We start from the raw sequence: 24,522 nt of genomic DNA, 5'->3' as shown, positions 1-24,522 counted from the left end.
CTCTGTGAGAATCAGGAGGAACTGGAAAGAGTTATGGCTGTGTACAAGGGCCAAGATATAACTAGAAAAACTAAGATACCACTTCTTTCATATGAAAAAAAAAGAAAAAAGAAAAAAAAAAAAAAGGTATAAAATGTCCAGTCCAATGAGATAACATCAAACAATTCTGTTTCTGTGGAAGATTCTGAAGCACAAATCTTATACAGCATCTTTCCTGGCTGTCTAATTCTGGGCCTCATCTCTTAGGAGTTTTTAATTTATGGAATCCACAGATGCACCTTTATTCTTATCTCAGACCTCAACACATCAGCAGCTGCTTAATTAGGCTAACTTCTACATGTATAATAATGCTTGGTGACATTTGTTCTCAAGGAAGAGTCCTACAAAGGATATTGCTTTACAAAACTCACCTGTGGAGGCAGAAGCAGTCACATACAAGATTTTGTATTGCAGTATTAATTTCTCCTGCTGCCCCTGTATTACTGGTACACAGTGTGCTACAGACCAGTGGTAGCCCAGTGCAGAAGCATCAAAAATACATAAAATATCAGCAATTTCTTCACTTGTTATCATTTTTTATTTATTTATTTATTTTCTGAACAGTGCAATGACATCAAACTTCTTCCATAGGAAGGGCATGCAGGATAAATAGTAAAGGGGTAAAATACAAAAGCAATCATTGGCACAGAGATCAGCACTCAGGTCTTTTCTCTCCTAGCGCTTTAATTACTTAGACATGCAAATCATCTCCAAATTATGAGCGTCTTTGTGAAGATCCCCTGAGAACAGAAACTTGTTTGGCTTGGTCATGTGTTCCTGAGAACATCAAAGTTTATCAAAAACTTTTATTAAAACTCTAGGCATGCAAAGTATCATATTATGTGGCACCTTAAGATATGTGACCCAGATATGAATCCTCATATCATTTCTATAATAATCTATTATTAAGATTTGGGAGTACAGGTCAGTCATTGGCTTCTAAAATGTATATCACTGTTGCTGGTGACATGAATTATGGCTATTTCACTTTAATTAAAAAATACCTAAAGGCTTGTTTCAAGCTATATCATATTTCATGGAGATTCAAAAAGAAATTACTGTATTGTTTTTTAGCTTCACCAACTCTGGTTATTCCTCAGTATTTCTCCATACTCTGATGGATTAGCAAGCTTTTTCAACAGCTACTTAGGAAATTAATTTGCATAGCAGTACTGATAGATGATTTTCATCATTAAAAAATATATATATTCTTTCTTCCAAGCTCTGCTTAAATAATTTTAAAATCAGACTCAAAGTATAGAAAAGGACCTAGCAATGTTTCAGAGATGTCTATGACCTTCCTTAAAAGTGATTACAATAATTATTGTACAGTCAGAATGACTTCATGTCCTGATCTTTGGGCTGAATTAAAGCGAGCGAATCAGAATTCATGACTGTTTTTATATAATCAGAGACAGGTCTGTATATTCATATACAAAAAAGTTTTTGCATAATGTGAGAACATCCTCCCAAGACACCTGTAAGTGACTAAATGGCTGAAAAAAGCTCTTAATCAAAAGGGAACTGGAATCTTACTCACATTAATCTCTGGGCAATGGCTCCAGACACAAAATTGACCCCAAAATCTGTGTGTGGAAACACAGACATGCAGAGACCAGAGCGGTTTCCCTGATGAGAAGACTGCCACCTGCAATAACTTTTGAGCTGTAATTAATTAGCTTGTTCAAAGAAATGGATGCCTCAGAGGCTTTGAACAGTTGTACAAATCTGTAAAAGTCCTTATGGCACAGATTCCTCCTGTGCAGTCCCCTTCTCTCACTGTTGACAGTGGGTTTGATAGTTATCTCTTTAATCTCAGGCCTCAATCTTAGCTAATTGTACTAATACTGATGTTATTGACAGCATTTCATACAGACTGCACAGCCATTTGAAGTTCACAGAATAATCTAGGACATCTGGTTTGAGGCCATTGACAGTGAACTCTGCTAATACCCTCATAGTATTAGGACTTAGTGCTTGAAACCAAAGATATATATGTATATTAAGGTTCTTTTGTTCAATCAGACTGTGTATCTCTGCTGTTTCTGTTGCAATCTGTTGCTGCAAATTGTTGTTTGACACAGGCAGATGAATAATATACACTCTGTGTATAATCTGAGATGGCATTTGGTATAGGCACAGCCTGCAACTTGAGCTTCACAATATCAATTTATGCTGCTCGGATGCCTCCCCTGAAGGCAAGGATGTTCAAATATAGGTAGATATATACAGTCCTAAAAGTTCATACCTATTTCATACATAGCTATTTTCATTGTTAATGATAATCAATTACAGTTATAAAGAACTTTAAAATGACTAAATTTTGAGGTTTGGCATCTTACAGTGGTCTAATAAGCTTAAACAGTTTATATTACAATTTTTCTTTCTGTCAAAAAATAAATGTAGCTAACTTCTGCATAGAGATCTGTGGAGTATTTCTGCAAAGAGACAGCTTATAGTGGGGTTGTTATACCAGAATTCAAAGGGCACAGTAGGAGAAAACAACAACAAAAATTATTTCATGCTAGAGGGAAGAAATTATTTACTCACCTGAGTTTCTGCAGAACACCACACCCACAATGGGTGGGCTTTAGTCATTTTTCAAATACTTTTGAATATTTTTTTTTAATGCATATGTTAATTACATTTCAAATTGTAATTGTGCAATTAGAATTTCTCTACTCATGGCCCTATGTGTCAGATCCACCTACCTCACAGAAAGATGTCTCAGTGCCAAGACAGAAAGACACAAGCATACTTGGAGTTCATCAGCTCAGAGCAAGGGGTTGCCTATTATCATTGGTATAAACCCTTTTCACAGTCCCTTATTTATTTTTGGCAAGGGTTGCATAAGATCTCACTCATGAATTTTGCCACAATTACATGCCCATTACAGGTCCCTGATTTTATATTTACTTCCATTAGTCATTTAGAAAGGAAATGATCACAGCCTACATGCTTGGAGCTGGAGACGCAGGACTAACACACACTCATTTAAATCCTTTCCATCCCAGTAAGAAGAGATGGGTTTTCATGCTGAAAATAAACTTTGAAATTACAGACATTATCATGGGATGAAAATTCAGCCTGTCATTTAACTCTACAGATGCCTGCAGCCAGTGAGTGCATGCAAATATCTCCGCCAAACCCAATTATTTCAGCACCACAGAAGCACCAGGAGCACTGTCTACAGTAGAATTTCTACACTTAAGTAGTCTCAGATAAGCTGGCATTAATTAAAAAAATAAAAATACTCAATATGATTTGCAGAGGGAGCAGGTTTCTTCTTAGAGCATAAACCTGCCAAACTCCCTATGGTCTTCCTACTATGCATCTACTTTGCACTTACACACACACACACACGCACAGACTCTACTACTCTGCAGAGTATCTACCTTGTATATACAAGGAAGCCAAAGTTTCCTGGCTGTAGAAATGATTTCTTGGCATAGAAGCAGTAAGCTGAATATTTAACTCTAGTCAACTTGAAATAGTAGCAGTTAATTACTAAAAAAAATGGAAAGAAATTTTACCAAGAGCAGGCTGCTAGTAGGTGTTACCAAACAAACACCAGGAGACTTGGTTTATGATGCAGCATAACTTTAATGAGAGCAAAAAGTGGAATAAAAAAGTACAAAGTGTAAGCAAATATTTCTAGGAGTCGGTAAGACAACAGCAAATATGTCTTTTCATCCTAGGTTTCTTTTCTCAATGCTGCTGTGTACTGAGACAATAAAGTCCCATCTACAGCAATAGAAAAAAAAATAAATAAAAAGTTTCATGAGAAATATGAAGTATTCAAAGTATAAGACAAGCAAATGCCTTATTTTAGGAGATGCCAAGCTCCCACAGCTCCATGCACTACAGGTGGAGTCGCGGGGGCCTAACACTACATCTGAAAACCATGGCCATGAGCTAACTCCTTTGTCAGGTCGTGCTTCAGCGTTTCTGGTCATTTCTTTGTACTTGCTCCTCGTGCTTTAGCATGGCCCGTTGTAACCACTGCGGTAGGTGTTGTAGCGATTGTAGGGCCGGCTGTACCCACTGCCCAGGCCTGCATAGCCAATGCTCCCAAATCCCGAGGAGCTGCCCCCAGAGGAGATGGGGACTCCCTCAGAGCTGAGGGTGTTGCCTACAGCAGCCGAGCTGGTGGATCCTACGGCGGTGTTCTGGGGGAAGGAGCTGAGGATGGGTCCAGGCAGGGTAACCACCACAGGAGGTGGCTGGATCACATATGTCGATTCCTGGCACTGCCGGACGCATGGCTCATTGCAGCTGTTGGCGAGTGGGGTTGGGCCGCAGGAGGTGGGAGGACACAGGTCATTAGAGGACATGGCTGCAGGACAGAGGGATGTCTGAAATACAGCAAAGAAATCATGTGCAATATAGAAGTTATATTGAATTTAAAAAACTCAGGTATGGGGTTAACATGGGAAAGTAACTAGACAAGGTGGTTAAAGGGATAATCATTTCATGGAATCATAGAATCACAGAATCATTCAGGTTGGAAAAGACCTCTAAGGTCATCTAGTCCAACCTTTGACCTAGTATTAATATCATTTATTAGACCAAAATCTACTGTGAGCAGTCTGAAAATGACATAGAAGTTTTTATTTTTATCTTTTTCAAGACTGATGGAGCAGGTAGCCTTTGAACCATGCTGCCAGTTGTGAAAAAACTCCTCTTAACCCTCACCAGCAAAGGCATTTCCCATTCCTTGGCAATTTCCCCTTGCAGCAACTCAGTGCAGATGGTACCACTATAGCGTAGATGGAGGACAGCTGCTGAAGCTACCATCGCGGTGGAAACACTGAGCCTTATCCTGACACTTATCTGAGTTTAATGCCTCAGTGCTAGAATTTACTCTCTAGCAGCCCAACCAGAAGCATTTTCAGAATTGTAGAAAAGTGTTTTAGATGCATCCTTTGCTCCCAAAGTACATATGACCAGAACAGGCAGACATGGAGTGGGAAAAAGGATTATTTTCTTGGTCAGAAGTTTTGCCCTAGTTCAAATTCAATGTATTTGAGTCTCCTAGGATCTCAGCTCTCCTGCCTGTGGAAAAGAGGACTTGGGATGGATCCTGGAACTCAGAATAGGTTTATTTTTGGGCTAGTCCCTATATTTTAAGACAAGACCGTATTTCCAGCCAGATCCTTTGGCTAGCTTAGCACCAGCCTCTAAAATGGAGCATGAAGCTGCATGTTTTGAGAGACAATATTGCCAGTATTGAAGTTTAAGTCTTGCATCATTACACCCTGCTTCACAAATAAATAAAGCCTTTCTGTCTGATAGAAGTAAGCCTTTCTAATTTTCCTCCTGAAAAGGAAAAAAACAAAACAAAAAAAAAAACACCTAGCAATATTTATAAAGAACTAAGAACAACAAAAAGCAGTCATCAAAGTCACAGTTTAGCATTTAAAAAGACACTGGGTAGATTCAGACTTACCTGTTCACCTGAGCGAATAAGGCAAGAGAAGTGGATGGAAGAGTCTTGTGTTGTATAGGCTTTTATACTGCATTCCAGACTGCCTGCAGACCTGAGACATATACTATGCATGAAATTATTTAACAATCCATACTTTTGCATGCAAAATCCACCAAACTGATTAACTTTTTTTTTTTTTTTTTCTTCCCAAAATCTCTTTTGGTATTTCTCTCTTTTTCCCCTCCCCTTATTACACTCACATTCCAGTACAGGCAAAGCTTTCATCTTCAGCAATGAGTACCCATTTAATTCCTTGGAAGACTGTGGTGATTCATTTGAATTACAGCAATAATTATATTGTCTCCTAAGGCCAATGTACATTTTATGTTTCATTTCTGTCGTCAAGACACTGCTTAAGGGGAGCGTATGTGATGCAGAGTCCTTATTCAAGACTTCACTCCTTTAGGTGAACAATCATTAAGCTCTGAGATGCGAGCTTGGGCTCATGACCATTTCCATTTCAAGGGGTCAGTCTGACCACAAGATGTGATGCATTATATATATTCCCAAATTTTGCATTTCTGCACTATTTCAACCCCACACAAACATACAGCTGAGAAGAGCACCAAATTTCCATGAGTATTGCAAAAGGTAGAGAAAATTAAGACCAGTGAGAATTGCTGACCAGAGACAATAAAACACTTTCTGGAGTGTTTTATTGTGGGCTAACCCATACTTTTTTCCCCCAGTTTGTACAAACACAGCTAATATACACACAGGACTGTATTTTTTAGCTTCTTTTTCCAGGTGAAGGTCAAACAATCACACTTTAATGAAAAAGTGTCATGGCATGATCTTATTACTTTAGAGACTTTATTAACTGCCTCTAATTTTTTATCTGATTTCTGCAATCTTTCATCTGAAGAATCAACATTAGTCCTACATGAAATCCCAGCAAGTCAAAGGGATGTACATCAATTTTCACATCAAATTAGATAGGAATATGGATATTAAGACTGCTTTCAGTTATTGGTTCTTAAAGGCAGTTCTCTGCCTGAGCTAAACTACAGCGTCAGTAGAAATTGCACCCAGCATTTCTCCATGATATTTATCATTATGTGATTTGTTTCACCTCTTCAGCCTGCAGTGGCCTGACAGAAATATTTGTACAGATGAAAAGTATTCAAAGAGCAAGGATCAGGTCTCTTCTCTTAGCGTCACAGTCCTCCAGCAAGAGATGTGAATTAACTCTCAATGAGGAGTATCTTTATACGTAGGTTGGTTTTGGTCTTCAGAAGAACAAAGGACTTCAAAGTTCAGAATAGCTTTTCACTAATGTCTCAAATATGCAAAGTTTCATGCTACCTAAATTTCAAGGTACATGACAAGATCTCAGCTCTCGCATCACCTGGCTAATAACCTAATTTCAAAGTGTGTGAGTCAAGATCATTCAAAGGACTTCACAAAGTAACTCGAAGCGCACTCCTTCAGAAATGATTTTATTTAAAAATGTCAAACTTGATTAAGAAAGAGGGGAGGGGAGGGGAGGGGTGGGGAGGGGAGGGGAGGGGAGGGGTGGGGAGGGAAGGGAAGGGAAGGGAAGGGAAGGGAAGGGAAGGGAAGGGAAGGGAAGGGAAGGGAAGGGAAGGGAAGGGAAGGGAAGGGAAGGGAAGGGAAGGGAAGGGAAGGGAAGGGAAGGGAAGGGAAGGGAAGGGAAGGGAAGGGAAGGGAAGGGAAGGGAAGGGAAGGGAAGGGAAGGGAAGGGAAGGGAAGGGAAGGGAAGGGAAGGGAAGGGAAGGGAAGGGAAGGGAAGATTTCTGTAAATTCCTATAACTAAATATTTTAATGATTCTCCAGAGGAAAATTTTCCTCTCCTTTCCTACAGCTGCTACGTTCTTCCCTTTTCACAAAATCTCTATCTCACATACTACTTTAGAAATTTTAAAAACATATTTCCTTAGAGTAACTGAAAGACATCACTCGCCTGGGGATTTTTTTTTTTTCCTTTTCATCCTTAAAACTAGGTAGGCAAAAAATGCTAACTTTTCCTCATTCTTCCCTCTAAGAACACAAAATATATATCCTCCTTTCCTTGGAGGGTATATAATATCTTAGAAACAGCCTGGAAATACTTCAATTGACATTCTGCCAGTTAAGTCTAATTGGCATCTAGTAAAGTTCACCTAAAATGCTGTGAGTCTTCAGATCTTGCTTTTTGGGACTGCTAAGACTGGTGAACCAGGACTGAACAGCTCTCATGTATGGATCAGTGATGGCTTTTCACATTCCATGCACTCAATTAAAACACTTTGTATAACGACAGAGTGCTCCCATTAGGCTGGTGAACTACCAAATTGCCAGAGCTGACAAATTACTTACATGAACTAAAATTTGTATCATCTTTATGTTGACTTCACAGGCGTGAATGTAATAGTATGAAGTGTTTAAATGATCCACAAGTCTTTGACATGAAAGAAGCTTTGAGGAAGGCTTTTCATCTGATGCCAGGATGAGACTAGACTGGTGCATAAACTATAAACATAACAATTTAACTACCTGGAACAATTTAAGTCTTGGGGACCATTCAACCAGCTGCAATAGAATTTGTTTGATAACTAGAATTAATTGAATGCCTAAAACATTTCCCTACCTGAGAACGCCTTCTTTTTTTTTTTTTCTTTTTTTTTTTTCTTTTTTTTTTCTTTTTTTTTTCTTTCCAAAAATCTATTGCTTTAGTAGCTTCAGTGGCTGTGCAATGCTGTTTTTAATCTCAGGTACTTACTTTCAGCACAAATAATTTATTTGAGAGAACTTCTAAGGTTTTGATGCCTACCAGTGTCCTGTAATTTTTAGCATGCTTCATTCCATGTGTTTTCTGTTGGAATTCTGTAGGGCTACAGACAGGACATTAAAGACAGGCTTTTATTAGGAGCCCTAAAATAGACAGTACTTCTGCAGTAAGTAGCAAGCAAATAGACCAAATGGTTTTGTTCTGTCTCTCACAAAAAGCTATGTCTATACCTTCCTTGGGACTTGTGCTGCTGTTCATATTCGACCTTATGAATTCAAGCATTCAAGCAGTGATTTGATGGTTAATCTTTCTTTGCACCCTGCAGCTCTAGGTCAGAGTTATTGAGAGTGAATCACAACAGGATTCCTTAAAACAAACATAATTATAGGCTAGATTAGATATGCATTACTCAGTATGTCATTGTTAGATAATAAAATACTTCCTGTCTTCAGAAAACTTTCCTGACAGAGATGCAGAAAGTCAAATATTACAATAAATAACTCTGGAATCAATATGCATTTCAGCTGCAATATAAGATATGTTTTTGATCTCAACCTCTAAATATATCTTCTTTTCCTCTTATCGGTGTTTCTGCTAGTATTCATATCATGTCTCTGCCTGGTACTGATGATCTACAGTGATGAATTTCACCTAGAAAAAGTTACAAAGTAAGGTAGGATGGGGAATAAAAATAACAGAAGACTTGGAATATGATAAAACTTTAATAATACTAAAGAGTGCATTAAAATACTGCAAAGCAACAGGTTCTAATAAGGGAAAAAAGGTGATGTGTCCCACAGACAGAGCTCTTCTTTCAGTGTAGGACTACACCTTGACAATCAAGTCCCATCTACTGTTTAAAGTATGTTTAGCACCAGGCAGTATCAAATACAGCAGTGGGTAGCAGAATTACATACTTGATTAGAAATATAAAGTAGCATATCAAGAACAGGGGCCTCATTTTAGGGAATGACTAACTCCCACAGCTCCATGCACTTCAGGTGGAGTTGTGGGTGCCTAACATCACATCTGAAAACCATGGCCATGAGCTCTCTCCTGCATCAGGTCGTGCTTCAGTGTTTCTGGTCATTTCTTTGTGCTTGCTCCTCGTGCTTTAGCATGGTCCACTGAAACTGCTGCGGTAGGTGTTGTAGCGACGGTAGGGCCGGCTGTACCCACTGCCCAGGCCTGCATAGCCAAAGCTCCCATATCCCAAGGAGCTGCCCCCAGAGGAGATGGGGACTCCCTCAGCATTGAGCACACTCCCAACAGCCGCAGATGCCGAGGATCCCACAGTGGTGTTCTGGGGGAAGGAGCTGAGGATGGGGCCGGGCAGGGTAACCACTACAGGAGAGGGCTGGATCACCACTGTCGAGTCCTGGCACTGTCGCACACAGGGCTCGTTGCAGCTGTTGGCAAGTGGGGTTGGGCCACAAGGTGTGGAAGGGCACCGCTCATAGCAGGACATGTCTGCAGGATGGAGGCAAGTCTGAAATACAGGATCAGAACAAATGCAGCATAGGAGTCATATTGCAGTTTACTGTTTACTCCTCTCAGGTACCAGGACCACTGGAGCTTTCCAGGTAACCTTTCAAGAGTCAAGTGAGGAAGTAAAACCACTTCTACAAGAAGATGGAGGCTGAAAAAGTCCTTTATCAGTTTTTGGTGATCCAATGGAATAAATGGCAGCAGAACAAAAGGAGACATACCTGTTTCATGACATATTTTAGCGTTTTGATTTGCTGTCTGGAAAGACACTACTGAGATCCAACCTAAGTATTAAAAGCATTTCAGAAGTAGTAATTTTCCAGATGCCAACTTCACCTAGGAAAATGTACAAATTTCACTGCCATTTGGCATACTTGAAGCTGAGCTGTTTAGAAATTTGTCCCAGATGACTTGTCCATCCATGAGAAATCCATGCAGTCCCTGCATGCTCCCTGTGACCAGTTCCACCATTCCAACAAACACAAATTTCACTATCTCCTATGTCTATCTCAGTCTGTTGAGTGCTCAGTTCTCCTCTATTTTTGTTCTTCTTTATCCTCGCTGACCCTGAAACCATTTCTTTAAACTTGAGGGAGATGTCATTGCAACCTACAATTTCAAAAACCTGGCAGCTATAAGATACCAAGCAGAATATTTTGATATCTGTCCTATTAAAGTCTATATTAATTACTATAGTATTAGAATCAATACCCTTGTTAAACCCAGTGTGAATGCTTCTAATCTCAGTATACAGCTTCTTTTTTTCCTCATTTAGAAAGTATTATTTAGATATCAAAATCTTGTGGTTCAACGTAACTGAATTTTAAGACCCACAAGCCTCTGCTTTAAACCTTCCTAATCTTCTTGCTCTCCAGCTGCTTCCTTGATAATATGGTTCCTTTTACCCTCCTACTTCCCACTGTGCCCAGGAGTAGATCTGTCATAACAAAAATGCAAACACTGGAGAAGCCTCCTACAACATAAACAGCACAGAACCAGATTTTTCTGGACATTTCTGAAGATAAATTTAGCCCTTACAAACACTGTTATTTTCTCTTCTTGTCAACCCAGATGAAATTTCAAGCATTACAGGTGATGAAACAGACCCTTAAATATATAAAATACACTTTTTCTCCTGGGCATATAGATCTCTGTATTCTAACCATTCAGTTTGTTAATCTCTAATATTATTAGTATTGGGATTTTCTAAGTCACTTAGCATACCTGAAAGCATACATTTAAATAAATATATATGAGAATTTCAAAGATCTATATAGCCAAGCCTGGCCTCTAGAAGTCCCTGCAACTCAAACACTGAAAAAATACTTCTTTAACAAAAAAACACCCCCCACTGCCCCCCACTCACCCACTTCCCCCAAAACAGCAGCTAGCTGAATACTATGGAGGAAGAAGTACAGTAATCAAACTGTTAGGAAGGAAGAATTCAGAAAATAGAAGTAGATTTCAACTAACCTTGTTCACGAAAGAGAAAATGGCAAGTAGTGGTAGGAAGCACCTTGAGTAGAGCTAGCTTTTATACTGAGTCTTGGATGGCCTGGGGACTGCAGACATCCTTTGTACATGAAATTATTTACCAACAAGTATGCCCTGAATGCAAAATGCTTCCAACTGATTAAATGCCTTTTCCTTACTGTTTATTATTGTTTTCATTTCCTTATCTTCTGACATGAATATTCTGCCATACAAGTTTCTCTCATCTTATGGTATTATGGGACAAATTTATTCCAGTGCCACCTTTCAGTCACAACAGAATGTATGTGTTGTACATTCAACACACTTCAGTCATCAGGATAAAGATTAAAGAAAATTTATGGAATACATAAATTATCATCCTTTTTTTTTTTTTCTTTTATTAAGAATATGAATGTAAGTCCTCAACAAATTCTGTGCTCTACCAATGGCTGCAAAGCTCTGACTTCAATCAAGCTTAAGAACAATCTAGACTGAACTTTTGTGTTTTCTCAAGGCCCTGCAAAAAACCCACAACCATATGCACACATGAAACAAAATCCCACCAAATCCAATGAGAAAGAACCAGACCCCATTGTGAAATTCAGACAAAAATACTGTTATATGAAACAGTATGATGAAATACAGCAGCAGATAGTTTTTCTGGTGTGAATTAGGGTAATTCGCATTTTTCAGTACAGATTCAAATCTGTACAGGATTTTGCTTCTTCACCATGGACAAGACACAAAGGTTAGGAATGGTCTCTTCTAATTCAGATAGTATCACACACTTTGGTGTCATAGTTTGAGGTGCAGCTGCTATCACCTGGGGACGTTTGCAGACTGGTTCTGAACTTGATTTCTCAGTTACCTGTAACTCCCCTCTGTATCTTCTCAGACAACAAATATGAAGAGCATTTCATAAGTCATCTTGAAGACATATGAATTTTAAACTATTTTGAGATATTATCCTCTCATCCTCACAGGACTTTAACAGTGAAGTTATGGGGGGGGGGGGAAGGGGGGGAGAAGGAAACACAAGAATTAGCCATTTGCCATCATAGTTATTCCCCTTGCTACAGACTTCAGTATAGCAGTGATGGTACTCCAGACTGGTGTAGATTCATTGCACAAGTGGAATACATATGCAAGATTTTACTATGTTTGCATTTTTCTTCACAATTTTCATTAACAGTGTGCATATTCATGGAATTATCAAACTGCTCATGATACATAATGGGGTTTGATCACCTTTATAATCCACCTAATGGGATGTCTTCAAAATCTGTCAGCCTGGATCATCTTTTGCCACCCAGCTTCACAAAAGGGATCCGTCTGTATTTTAATGGACTCTATGAAAACCAGCTCTGAACTATTATTTAAAGAACAATTCAATGTTTTAGCAATTTTAAACTGCTCTTCATATTTCAGTAATATAATTTAAAGTGACCCACCTAGACTAAAATATTTCCCTACCTTTCCAGACCTAAACAATATCAATCCATAAACGTATATGTGGCACCTACATTTTTTAAAGTTCTTTAAGTTATCTATAGCAGCAGGTTCTTATTGGCAACTTGGAGAATTAATTTTCCTGTAAAACATGTAACAACATTCATAAATACTATTTTCAGCACTTCTGTTCTTCTTCCTTCTTTTAACACAACAGCTTCTATTTGATATAATAACTCACTTTAAAAACAAACTCATGAAAGATCACAGCAATGTTTTCAAGAAGACTTGTGAACTGTCTTCTGATGGTGGCCTGACTTCAGACTGCACTGGTTGGCTCAAAGAACTTACCCAGGAGGCTTGGAGCCTTTTTTGGAAATTTTAAGAATGACAAACAAGTTAAATGACAATTGTTCTTAACTAGGTCAGGCAGGGAATTGCACACAAAGAACTTTAATAAATGTCTTGAATGCGATCTTAGATTGTACTTCCAAGACACCTGTAAGGTAACAAATTGCTGAGGATCTGAAAAGAATGATTTATTAGACTGGGCTTTTACTCATTTCATATGGACATTAATGGAGTAAGTATAGAAGTACCAGAAATTAATTGAACCCATAAATTGTGAAGATGAAAGAATTTTAAATGGACAGAGTATGCTTCTCATGCAGCGCCAGAAGGAACCTAGACTAGAAAACTAAAAATAATTTCATTATCAAAAAAGGTTCCACCTGAAAATAAATAAATAAATAAATCTATGTGAGAACCAAGTCATGAAAAAAAAAAAAAAAAGATGCTTCAGTAGTCTCAAAGAGTCTGAGAAATTCGTAAAAAGTCATAATCATAGTTATTGTATCCATTTCTCCAATCTCAACATATAAAGGAGACATTGGTTTTAAACAGACATTCACATTCTTCAGGATGTTTCTAATGCCACATTTACTAAAGGCTTCTAGGAGATTATTTCTTTTTTTAAAATCAACAAGTATTTCAAGGCAAAGACTGAAACACTTATGGAAGAGGCTAGATCTCCAATCTATTTCATTTATTTCATTCAGAAGAAGAACCACAAAACACACTTTTCAGCATATGCTGTTGTCAAAGACAGGCCACTAAGCTAGGCAGTTCCTTCTTCTGAAACACATTTCTATACTCTTTATGGTATGTGTCTATTTGCATCATAGAAAGACACCTACCTTCCCCCAAACAGAAAGTTTTTGATGTATATCAGTGTTATCAGTGATTCCCCACAGACCTGGGTGAATAACTAATTACCTCAATCACACCAGTTCTTTTGATAGGATACCATATATTCATGTATACATTTGTTCTTTTATTTTTTTTAAATACACTCATGGAATTGATTTTTTTCAGCAGAAGCTCTATTCAGTCTAACACCTGTTGACTTTTCATCTCTTATACTTTGCTGCCTCGAGCCACAGTCTAAAAAAGGCCATAAGCCATCTTATCTCTAAATTAAATATTCTTTTCCTAATTTTGCAACTTTGGGGGAAGGGAAGGGAAGGGAAGGGAAGGGAAGGGAAGGGAAGGGAAGGGAAGGGAAGGGAAGGGAAGGGAAGGGAAGGGAAGGGAAGGGAAGGGAAGGGAAGGGAAGGGAAGGGAAGGGAAGGGAAGGGAAGGGAAGGGAAGGGAAGGGAAGGGAAGGGAAGGGAAGGGAAGGGAAGGGAAGGGAAGGGAAGGGAAGGGAAGGGAAGGGAAGGGAAGGGAAGGGAAGGGAAGGGAAGGGAAGGGAAGGGAAGGGAAGGAAAGGAAAGGAAAGGAAAGGAAAGGAAAGGAAAGGAAAGGAAAGGAAAGGAAAGGAAAGGAAAGGAAAGGAAAGGAAAGGAAAGGAAAGGAAAGGACATTTGAAAAGAATACATCTGCCTTTTTACCACCAATGATTGGATATTGGGCTAGTTCCAGCTTTGAACCTGAATGTCTGGTGACTTCAGCCTGGTTCCTTTGCTGTTTTTATTTCAGCACTTCCATTTTCAAATAGAACTTATTGTGCTCCTAAAGAGAAAGCTCTCCACAAGCTTTAGAGTCATAAGAAATTAGATGCTACTCTTTCTTACTGCTTTCCTGTTCTGTGTCATACTGGACCCCACACTGCTTTGCCACTGGAGCTAACGAGGTTGTCTTAATGTCTTGATTGTCTTAATGATACAATTAAGAGCTCAGATGCATATCTAGATGGTTTTGTATCTAGACAAAACAAGGATTTGTTAATATTTTTTGATAAAACTCAGTAGCACACAAAGCGCAGGGTTTCAACATTCTTTGAGAAAAGTCTTAGCTGAAAGCAGGATTAAAATCTGTTAAGACAAACACAGCCATTTAACTAGTTCTTCACCCACATAATTTTTTCTGTGTGGATTAGAGTTCTTGCACAGATTAGCTAAGGAATAAGATCTACTTTGTTTAAGGCTTGAAAGAGAGAACGTGGAAGTTGACCATAAAAATTTATTAATGACTAAATCATACAGAGTCTTCTTATTCTTAGGGGTTGTGAACAATCATTTCAGTCTTGAAAATGTGAGACAAGATCACAAGTTTGCCTCAAAGCCTATCATGGTTAGATCTTCAGAGTTTAGTAGCATTCATGTCAATAAAAACAAACAAACAAACAAAATCCCAGACAAATATAAGTTCTGAGAAGCTACTCCACACTTTGCAATTTTCAGAGTTTCAAAGAAAACTATGAGACAAGATGAGAAAGTTATCGCTGTGAAAGGTTGCAAAAGTAACATTCCACATGGATGTGGAAAAAAATGAAAAAGCTAGCAAGAAAACCAGTTAAATGCTTCAAGAATGGAGTAAATGGTGAAAAAACTTAGTGTTGATTATTGCTGGCTATTAAATTCTCGAATTCAGCTGTGAAGGTATGGTTTAATAAATGCATAGATTTTACCATATAATGATTTACTCCACCCAAAAGGGTGGAAGCAGAGAACAAAACACAATGAAATTCAAATTAAGATGCAGACTCAGTTTAATGAGATAGGCAAACATTCCACAATGCAAAAGCAAAGTAAATATTTATGTAAAGGAAGGAAGCCATTAACACTGGAACACAGACAAGACACTGCTTTTCCTTACTGAGGCATTAAGTACCCTCAACTTATTCATAAAGAGAGGATTACACAAAGCAAAGTAAAAATGCAACAGAAGTAATCAGAAGCAGTTATTTAAAGATTAAGGTATTTGCCATGTTTCCAGACAGCACAGGCTGGCACCCTGGCTTCCCTCTCTGCTCTGCAGGAGGCCACGAGGGTGCTCAGCCCATCTGGAAACTCTGGCCAGCAGCTCCGTCCTCAGTCCGGCACCTGGCTTCGGGCTTCCTGGTCAATGCGATCACTGGACATCCTCGTGGGCTTTAGCAGGGCAGGCACCTTCTGCCACTGTAGCGGCCACCAAAGCCAGAGAGGCCAAAGCCCCCGGAGGAGATGGGCACTCCCTCCTCACTCAGGATGCTGCCAACGGCAGCAGATGCTGAAGATCCCACAGCAGTGTTCTGGGGGAAGGAGCTGAGGATGGGGCCGGGCAGGGTCACCACCACGGGAGAGGGCTGGATCACCACACGGGAGTCCTGGCACTGCCGGACACAGGGCTCGTTGCAGCTGTTGGCAAGCGGGGTTGGCCCACAGGGACGGCACAGATCGTAGCAGGACATGGCTGCGGGATGGAGGCGCACCTGGGAGAGAGGGCAGGGAAAACACACACCACATGTCAGCAGCAGCCTGTCAGTTTGCTGGACAATGGAAGACATAGTATGGGGAGCAGAGAGAGGTTGCATGAGGACATAGAGAGGATTGGGGAACTGGGTGCCCAAGGTTCTCTGCAGAGACAGCCCAAGACCTTCTCCCACCTCCCCCCTCACTGGCAAGCAGAACAGTGACGGAGGGAGCAGCGTCAAGGAGCAAGGACCACACAAAGAGCTACATGGAGGCAAAGACTTGGTCGAGGCCAGAAGGCCAAGGGGAGAAGAAGAGAATGAGGGGAGTGAGGAGAAGGCACTTGCAGCTCACCTTGTTCGCCAAGGAGGAGAAGGCAAGAGCAGTGGATGATGGAGCCTGCTGTTGGACAGGCTTTTATACCAGTCCAGACTGCCCCAGGCATAGAGGCACCATTTGCATTTCTAATGTGTTTACCAACAGGACCTTCAAGTATGCAAAACACCACAATTAAACAAATGGGTGTCTTATGTTCCCTGCAGTGACCCCTTTTCATTTTCCTGGTCAGGACATGCCCATTCCATCACACAGGCTCCTTTCAAGTGACGGGATTACAGGCCAAAATGCTTCTGGGGAAGTGACACAAAAGCACAGGAAGAAGATGAAGGCAAAAAGAAGGAGATGGCCAAATTGTCAAGTGGTGCCAGCCTCTCACCCTCCTGCAGCTTCCTTCAGGCTTTGTCCTAAATGCATGGGTACTCATTTCCATGCAAACCCACCCTTAAAGGTCAGACTGCCAGCCAGGCTCATCAGCAAAGAGCAGGTACAGCCTTTGCTTTACCTATCAACCTGCTCAGGCTGCCTTAGGCACCAGATTTCCAAGTATGGCTGCTCTGCCATCAAGCCTCAGCCCTTCTGTGGGATCAAGCCTTGCTCTCAGGTGACAAAAGCCTGACTGGTTTTCCTCTCCCCTCTGTCCCCAGCAACTAGAGGTCCCCTGTCACCACAGCAGGCCTCTTTCAGAAACACGGACATGGCTCTCTCTCTACTACTCGCTCCTGCTGCCCACTCCTGTTAAACCGGGATGTCTCCTGCAGACAAAGCCCCATACTGGACAACAAACACAGCTCCTTTCCTCCTTCCCCATCTCCACGCCTCAGATTCTGCTTTGACCCCACATACCGACAGAACAGTACACACCAGCAAACATGTGACCATATTTCCGTGCAACACAGAACCCTGCCCAAAAACCAGGGAGGTCTGAGAGTGCCGTTGAGGGCAGCCTGGGCAGCAGCAGGTATCAGCACCTCCCTGGGGACGTGTGCCAAGGGGTGACACCAAGCCATACCAGCAGCATGTTTCTTGGGGGCACGACTGCCCAGCAAGGAATACTAGGCATACACAGCTCAGGCCCCTCAGCCAGGCCGTCTTCCCAAGGGCTGGACAAAACGCCTTCCCAATGAGGCTGGGACGACAGCAGACAAAGGCAACTGTCAAATCACAGAGGCCCGACCAAATTCCTCATTTAGGAAGATGAGGAAAGCTTTGAAGGTGCACAGTACTACCCTGATGATGACAGTAAACATCTATCCCAAAGAGTGCTGTCACAGCTCAGTACGAGCCACCTGCTGCCTACACAATGGGAGCCAGGAGCCAAGCAAGGCCACACAGCCAACAGGGCATCAGCTATACCAGCAATGGCCCTCGTTGTACAGCACCTGACCAAGGAAGATGAGGAGATGGAAGGCAGATTCAGCCAGGCGTCTAGCTCGGTGGTCAGGTGACATAGGACTGATGACAAGACAGTCCACACTTCAGGGTCAGGTCCAGTGACAGCAACCAGGGTCAACACGGGGCCCAAAGACTGCTGACCAGGCCCAGAAAAAGTAACACAGACAGACCCAAGGGAAAGCTGGGAAACCACTGGGCAACTTTAGCCCTACCAAGGCAACCCAGGGGCAGGCAAAAGCAAATCTGCAACAGAGCAGGCAACCCACACTGATGACCCGGATCTGAAGGGGGGGCCAAAGGCTCAGGACAAAACTTAACTATAGCACCAGGGTCAATGGGAAGAGGGTGTGGTGGGAGGCTCCAGGTGAGCCTGATGAGGGCCATTGGGCCTCTGCTGCACTCAGACAACTCATATGCATGAGGAAGAAATCTCCTGTGCACTTGGGACATAGGACACCAGCTGCATCTACCCCAAAAGAAGAAAGGAAGGAAGCTTCAATTAATTTTCCAAGGAAAAACATGTCTCGCACCTCAGGGTCTGCCCAAAAAAGCTGCAATGCCTTGCAGCACCCTGCGCTCCCTGATTGCCTGCTGCAGTTGTTGCCTTCCCTCCCTGGTATCAGCTTTTCACTGCACTTTGCTCCTGCTGTCAGCTCGAGGTGGCTCAGGAATGTTGACAAGGAGCATGTTTCCTGAGAGTCTTCCTGCACAGCAAGGCTGAGGGCTTTGCCTCATACCAGTGGTTGGTCAGAGAATGCAGGCCTTTAGCTGTGGTGTAAGGCATCATAGGATTTCCCCAGCACAGGGGATAGCATGAGAGGTGCCCCTCACTCTGCCTCAAGCAGGAGTGGGTGACACAGACAAAAGCATCTCCTGTGGAGGACTAGAGCATAAGGGAAGAAGGGCTATGGAGCTTGTTTTCCCTTGTTTCCCCTGTGGCAGGAGCAATCACCAGAGCGCGGTGTAGTTGGACCAAACAGCCACTCTCAAGCCATGTTGCTTCCCTCCCTGATGTTGGCTCTCTTGCATTTTGGGGCAGAAGGTCAGGAAGGCACAACAGCTTCATCCAGGAGGGTTTCTTCCTCTCCTTGCTCTCGTAGGCAAGGGTGAGACAGGGACTCGCCAAAATCCCTCACTTGAATGCTGCAGAATTGTCTGGCAAACATACAAGCAGCACCTGCGCAGCCCTGCGGGACTGGTTCAGTGCTTCAGAAACAGGACTGTAGGCACACAGAGGATGTGGGGGCTAACCACAACTTTAGATTCTACGTTATCCCAGTTCCCTCTAGAGAGCGTGGCTGAGAATCTCAAAAGGGAAGTATCATGAGGAGACACAGATTACAATGCAGCATAAACTTTAATGAGTCTCAAGAAGCAATCAAAGCAGCTCGTGGTCGAAGAAATCCAGTCCAGGCTGCCACAAGGACAGCTGCCAGTCAGACCCCCTTCACCACAATGGGAAGCACTTCTTCCCCCCTCACATGGTGAGAGGAAGAACAAAGATGATGCTCTTGACTTGCTTCCAGATGAACTCATGGCACAGGACAGCAGGAGACAACAAGGACTCATGATGAAGAGAAGAAAGCACAAGAAGAAGAAGCTGTCTGCTGGCTGTGTTTCCAGACAGTGCAGGCTGGCACCCTGGCTTCCCTCTCTGCTCTGCAGGAGGCCACGAGGGTGCTCAGCCCATCTGGAAACTCTGGCCAGCAGCTCCGTCCTCAGTCCGGCACCTGGCTTCGGGCTTCCTGGTCGATGCGCTCACTGGACATCCTCGTGGGCTTTAGCAGGGCAGGCACCTTCTGCCACTGTAGCGGCCACCAAAGCCAGAGAGGCCAAAGCCCCCGGAGGAGATGGGCACTCCCTCCTCACTCAGGATGCTGCCAACGGCAGCTGAGGTGGTGGATCCCACAGCGGTGTTCTGGGGGAAGGAGCTGAGGATGGGGCCGGGCAGGGTCACCACCACGGGAGAGGGCTGGATCACCACACGGGAGTCCTGGCACTGCCGGACACAGGGCTCGTTGCAGCTGTTGGCAAGCGGGGTTGGCCCACAGGGACGGCACAGATCGTAGCAGGACATGGCTGCGGGATGGAGGCAAACCTAGGAGAGAGGGTAGGGAAAGCACATGCAGCGTGTCAGCAACAGCCTGACAGCCTGCTGGCCAAGACAGAAGACATAGTCTGGGGAGCAGGGAAATGGTGTATGAGGACAGGGAGGGGCCCAAGGGCCTCTGCAAAAATAGCCCAAGACCTTCTCCAAGCTACCACCGCAGTGACAAGCGGAATAGTGAGCAGCCTCAAGGGACAAGGCCCATACTGAAACTACACAGAGGCAAAGCCTCGGTCGTGGCCAGAAGGCCAAGGGGAGAAGAAGAGAATGAGGGAAGTGCAGAGAAGGTACTTGCAGCTCACCTTGTTCACCAAGGAAGAAAAGGTAAGAAAAGTGGATGATGGAGCCTTCTGTTGGATGTGTTTTTATACCGGGACAAGAACGCTCCAGGTACAAAGCATCCTTTGCAATTGTAATGTGTTTACCAGAAGCTCATCTTCCATGCAAAACATCACAATTACAGAAATTGTCTTGTTTATGTTACCTGCAATACTTCCTTTTTATGTCCCTTTTTAGGGCATGCTTATTCAATCAGGCAGGCTCCTTTCAAGTGACAAGATTAGAGGCCAAAATGTCTGAAAAAGGACACGTCAGCACAAGAATGGTACCACCAGTGATGAAGAGTGTCCTAGCACTCCAGGGGATGCCAGCCTCTTAGTCTCTGGGGCATTGTGTTAGTATTTATCTTGATGATTGAGGCTGTTCTCCTCCCATCCCTGAAGCACCAGGATGGACTTCTACATTCAAAGTCTGGCCACAACAATTGCTCCCCTTTATAATATGCCCTCATCTTGAGTTAAACATTACTTTTCTAGGCAGGGCTCCTCTAGTCTTGTTTTTTGACTCCCCGTCAAATTAACTATTGCTTTTGGGAGAAATGTGCCTGGCTCTTCTCTTGTAATCGTACTTCTTTCCTTCATACCTTCCTGCTTTATACATCTTAATTCCAAAAATTGGGAATGAAGGCTGCTGCTGTCCCAAGACTTTCTACTGGAGAGCTTCAATAACAAAAGTACATGCTGAGTAATCGGTACACATCACTCTGCCTGCCCATGTCTTTGCGCTCTGGCTGTCCAGACTGACAGCACAGCAGGCACAAGCACATATTTGGTAGGATTTCCCCAGGATACCCCACCCACCCGGCTCAGCAGCACGCATGCTCTGGGAGTCCTCACAAGGGCAGCCAGATGAGCAAGGGCACCAGACGTGCCCCTAACTCTGCCTGAGGCAGGATCAGAGCGGCAGGAGCACAGCACTGCCTGCGGAGGACAAGCGTGTGGGAAGGGGGGACTGAGAACAGAGCTGTTGGTCTACCACAACCTCGGTCTCCCCAGCTTGAGGCCAGGGTGGAGGGACAAAGCAATCATTGGCTTGGGACCAACCCAGGCACAGCCTAGCCTGCACAGCATCAGAATGGGATTTTTGGAGGGGTCCTGCAGGGCTTCTCCAGACCCACTTGGCTTCAGGACACAGGGATGCACACGTAGTACCCTGAAAGACATAACACTTTTCACCACAGGACATTTCTACCAGGGGAGATCATACTTGTTCTGCTCCATTCCTGCCCTATGCAAGGTTTTCCGGACATATCACATACTCTGATTTTCTCCCTAGAGGACAGAAAACATCCTCCATGTTTCCCTCTCACTCCCCTAGACAGTATACATATCCACAGCACAAGATCAAAGCAGGGCTTAGACATCAATTTACACTGCTGTCCTAGATGCTCATTGTCCCTTTGACTTCTTTGGGACTCTCTCATCTTTGAGGCTTTCACAGGTGTGCTTGGAGGAAGCATGAGCAAAACAATATCTTTAGAGTGGTAATCCACCATCAGAGCATCATCCAGTTGTTTACTGGCCTGCACAAGCATACTTCGTTATGTTTTACAACATACACCACTCCACCTCTCCACAAATGGATATATGCCTCAAGACTAGTCAAATCCAACTTGCAAGGAGGAGCTCATATTAGGACCATATCCGCCCACACGTTTCCACCCTAAGACATCACATTTCTCCCTGGACAGCTTCATTGGACATCCCAATAAAAAAGGAAAATAAGGAGGCTCAGACTACATTGCAGTGTAACCTTTAATGAATCTGAACAAAGAATCGAAACAGCACTTGGAGGAAGGGATCAGGTCCAAGCTGACACATGGACAGCTGTCAGACAGACCCCACTTTACCAAAACAGAATGCACATCTCCCGCCCTCACATGGTGAGAGGAAGAACAAAGATGATGCTCTTGACTTGCTTCCAGATGAACTCATGGCACAGGAAAGCAGGAGACAACAAGGACTCATGCTGAAGAGAAGAAAGCGCGAGAAGAAGAAGCTGTCTGCTGGCTGTGTTTCCAGACAGCGCAGGCTGGCACCCTGGCTTCCCTCTCTGCTCTGCAGGAGGCTACGAGGGTGTTCAGCCCATCTGGAAACTCTGGCCAGCAGCTCCGTCCTCAGTCTGGCACCTGGCTTCGGGCTTCCTGGTCGATGCGCTCACTGGATGTCCTCGTGAGCTTTAGCAGGGCAGGCACCTTCTGCCGCAGTAGCGGCCACCAAAGCCAGAGAGGCCAAAGCCCCCGGAGGAGATGGGAACTCCTTCGGAACTCAGGATGCTGCCAACGGCAGCTGAGGTGGTGGATCCCACAGCGGTGTTCTGGGGGAAGGAGCTGAGGATGGGGCCGGGCAGGGTCACCATCCTCAGGGGGCAAGGAGCATCTCACCTATGAGGAAAGGCTGACAGACCTGGGTCTGTTCAGCCTTTAGAAAAGAAGACTGAGAGGGGATCTTATTCATGTTTATAAATACCTTAAGTGTAGGAGACAGAGGGATATGGCCAACCTCTTTTCAGTGGTTTGTGGGGACAGGACAAGGGGCAGTGTCCACAAAATGGATCACAGGAAGTTCCGCACCAACATGCAAAAGAACTTCTTCACAGTGACAGCAACAGAGCACTGGAACAGGCTGCACAGGAAGGCTGTGGACTCTCCTTCTTTGAAGACACTAAAGACCAGTCTGGATACCTACTTGGGCAAACTGCTCTAAGGAACCTGCTTTCACAAGGGGGTTGGACCCAAAGATATATTTAGGTCCCTTTCAAACCCAGTTCTTTAATTCTATGATTCTAAGACTTTGTCAGTACAAATCTGTCCACCTCTCTTAGACTCTTATAAAGACCAAATTCTTTAAGGGTACTCATCTCCTACAGGAACAAAGGAGATCCACATTAGGACCATATTCTCTCATGCTTTTCCAATCCAAGACATCACATTTCTCACTGGAGAGATCCACTGAACATCCCAATAGAAAAGGAACATAAGGAGACTCAGATTAATTTGAAGCAAAAACTTTAATGAGTCTGAAGAAGCAATCACAGCAACTCACAATGGAAGGGATCCGGCCAAGTCTGACACAAGGACAGCTGTCATGCAAGACCCTACTTCACCACAACAGCATGCACATCTTCCTCCCTGAGAAGATGGCAGGAAGAAGAAACAGGACACTCTTGACTTGCTTCCAGATGAACCCATGGCACAGGAAAGCAGGAGACAAGAAGGACTCATGATGAAAAAAAGAAAGCACAAGAAGAAGAAGCTGTCTGCTGGCTGTGTTTCCAGACAACACAGGCTGGCACCCTGGCTTCCCTCTCTGCTCTGCAGGAGGCCACGAGGGTGCTCAGCCCATCTGGAAACTCTGGCCAGCAGCTCCGTCCTCAGTCCAGCACCTGGCTTCGGGCTTCCTGGTCGATGCACTCACTGGATGTCCTCGTGGGCTTTAGCAGGGCAGGCACCTTCTGCCGCAGTAGCGGCCACCAAAGCCAGAGAGGCCAAAGCCCCCAGAGGAGATGGGCACTCCTTCAGAACTCAGGATGCTGCCAACGGCAGCTGAGGTGGTGGATCCCACAGCGGTGTTCTGGGGGAAAGAGCTGAGGATGGGGCCGGGCAGGGTCACCACCACGGGAGAGGGCTGGATCACCACACGGGAGTCCTGGCACTGCCGGACACAGGGCTCGTTGCAGCTGTTGGCAAGCGGGGTTGGCCCACAGGGACGGCACAGATCGTAGCAGGACATGGCTGCGGGATGGAGGCGCACCTGGGAGAGAGGGCAGGCAAAGCACACGCAGCATGTCAGCAGCAGCCTGACAGCCTGCTGGCCAAGACAGGAGGCACAGTCTGGGGAGCAGGGAAATGGTGTATGAGGACATAGAGAGGATTGGGGAACTGGGTGCCCAAGGTTCTCTGCAGAGACAGCCCAAGACCTTCTCCCACCTCCCCCCTCACTGGCAAGCAGAACAGTGACGGAGGGAGCAGCGTCAAGGAGCAAGGACTACACAAAGAGCTACA

The 24,522-nt window shown here is 43.7% G+C and overlaps 4 protein-coding genes across 4 annotated transcripts; all 4 read right to left on the bottom strand.

Moving 5' to 3' along the window:
• Positions 1-4,019: 4,019 nt before the first annotated feature.
• Positions 4,020-4,373, bottom strand: LOC309888467 (feather keratin 1-like; the record flags this gene model as incomplete). The annotated part of the gene is made up of 1 exon (XM_082780789.1): positions 4,020-4,373. The coding sequence occupies one exon, from the start codon at positions 4,371-4,373 to the stop codon at positions 4,020-4,022; it is 354 nt and encodes a 117-aa protein (XP_082636915.1).
• A 4,999-nt stretch (positions 4,374-9,372) lies between these two features.
• LOC309888589 (uncharacterized protein) lies at positions 9,373-24,250 on the bottom strand (the record flags this gene model as incomplete). The annotated part of the gene is made up of 2 exons (XM_082781006.1): positions 9,373-9,728; positions 23,959-24,250. The coding sequence occupies 2 exons, from the start codon at positions 24,248-24,250 to the stop codon at positions 9,373-9,375; spliced, it is 648 nt and encodes a 215-aa protein (XP_082637132.1).
• Positions 16,045-16,341, bottom strand: LOC309888469 (feather keratin 1-like; the record flags this gene model as incomplete). Its single annotated transcript, XM_082780791.1, has 1 exon — positions 16,045-16,341. The coding sequence occupies one exon, from the start codon at positions 16,339-16,341 to the stop codon at positions 16,045-16,047; it is 297 nt and encodes a 98-aa protein (XP_082636917.1).
• Positions 19,854-20,150, bottom strand: LOC309888473 (feather beta keratin-like; the record flags this gene model as incomplete). The annotated part of the gene is made up of 1 exon (XM_082780796.1): positions 19,854-20,150. The coding sequence occupies one exon, from the start codon at positions 20,148-20,150 to the stop codon at positions 19,854-19,856; it is 297 nt and encodes a 98-aa protein (XP_082636922.1).
• Positions 24,251-24,522: the final 272 nt, after the last annotated feature.

The sequence above is a fragment of the Aythya marila genome, assembly GCF_965140915.1.
Source record: "Aythya marila genome assembly, chromosome: 29".
NCBI classification, from domain to species: Eukaryota; Metazoa; Chordata; class Aves; order Anseriformes; family Anatidae; genus Aythya; species Aythya marila.
This window is presented reverse-complemented; position numbering and strand designations above follow the sequence as displayed.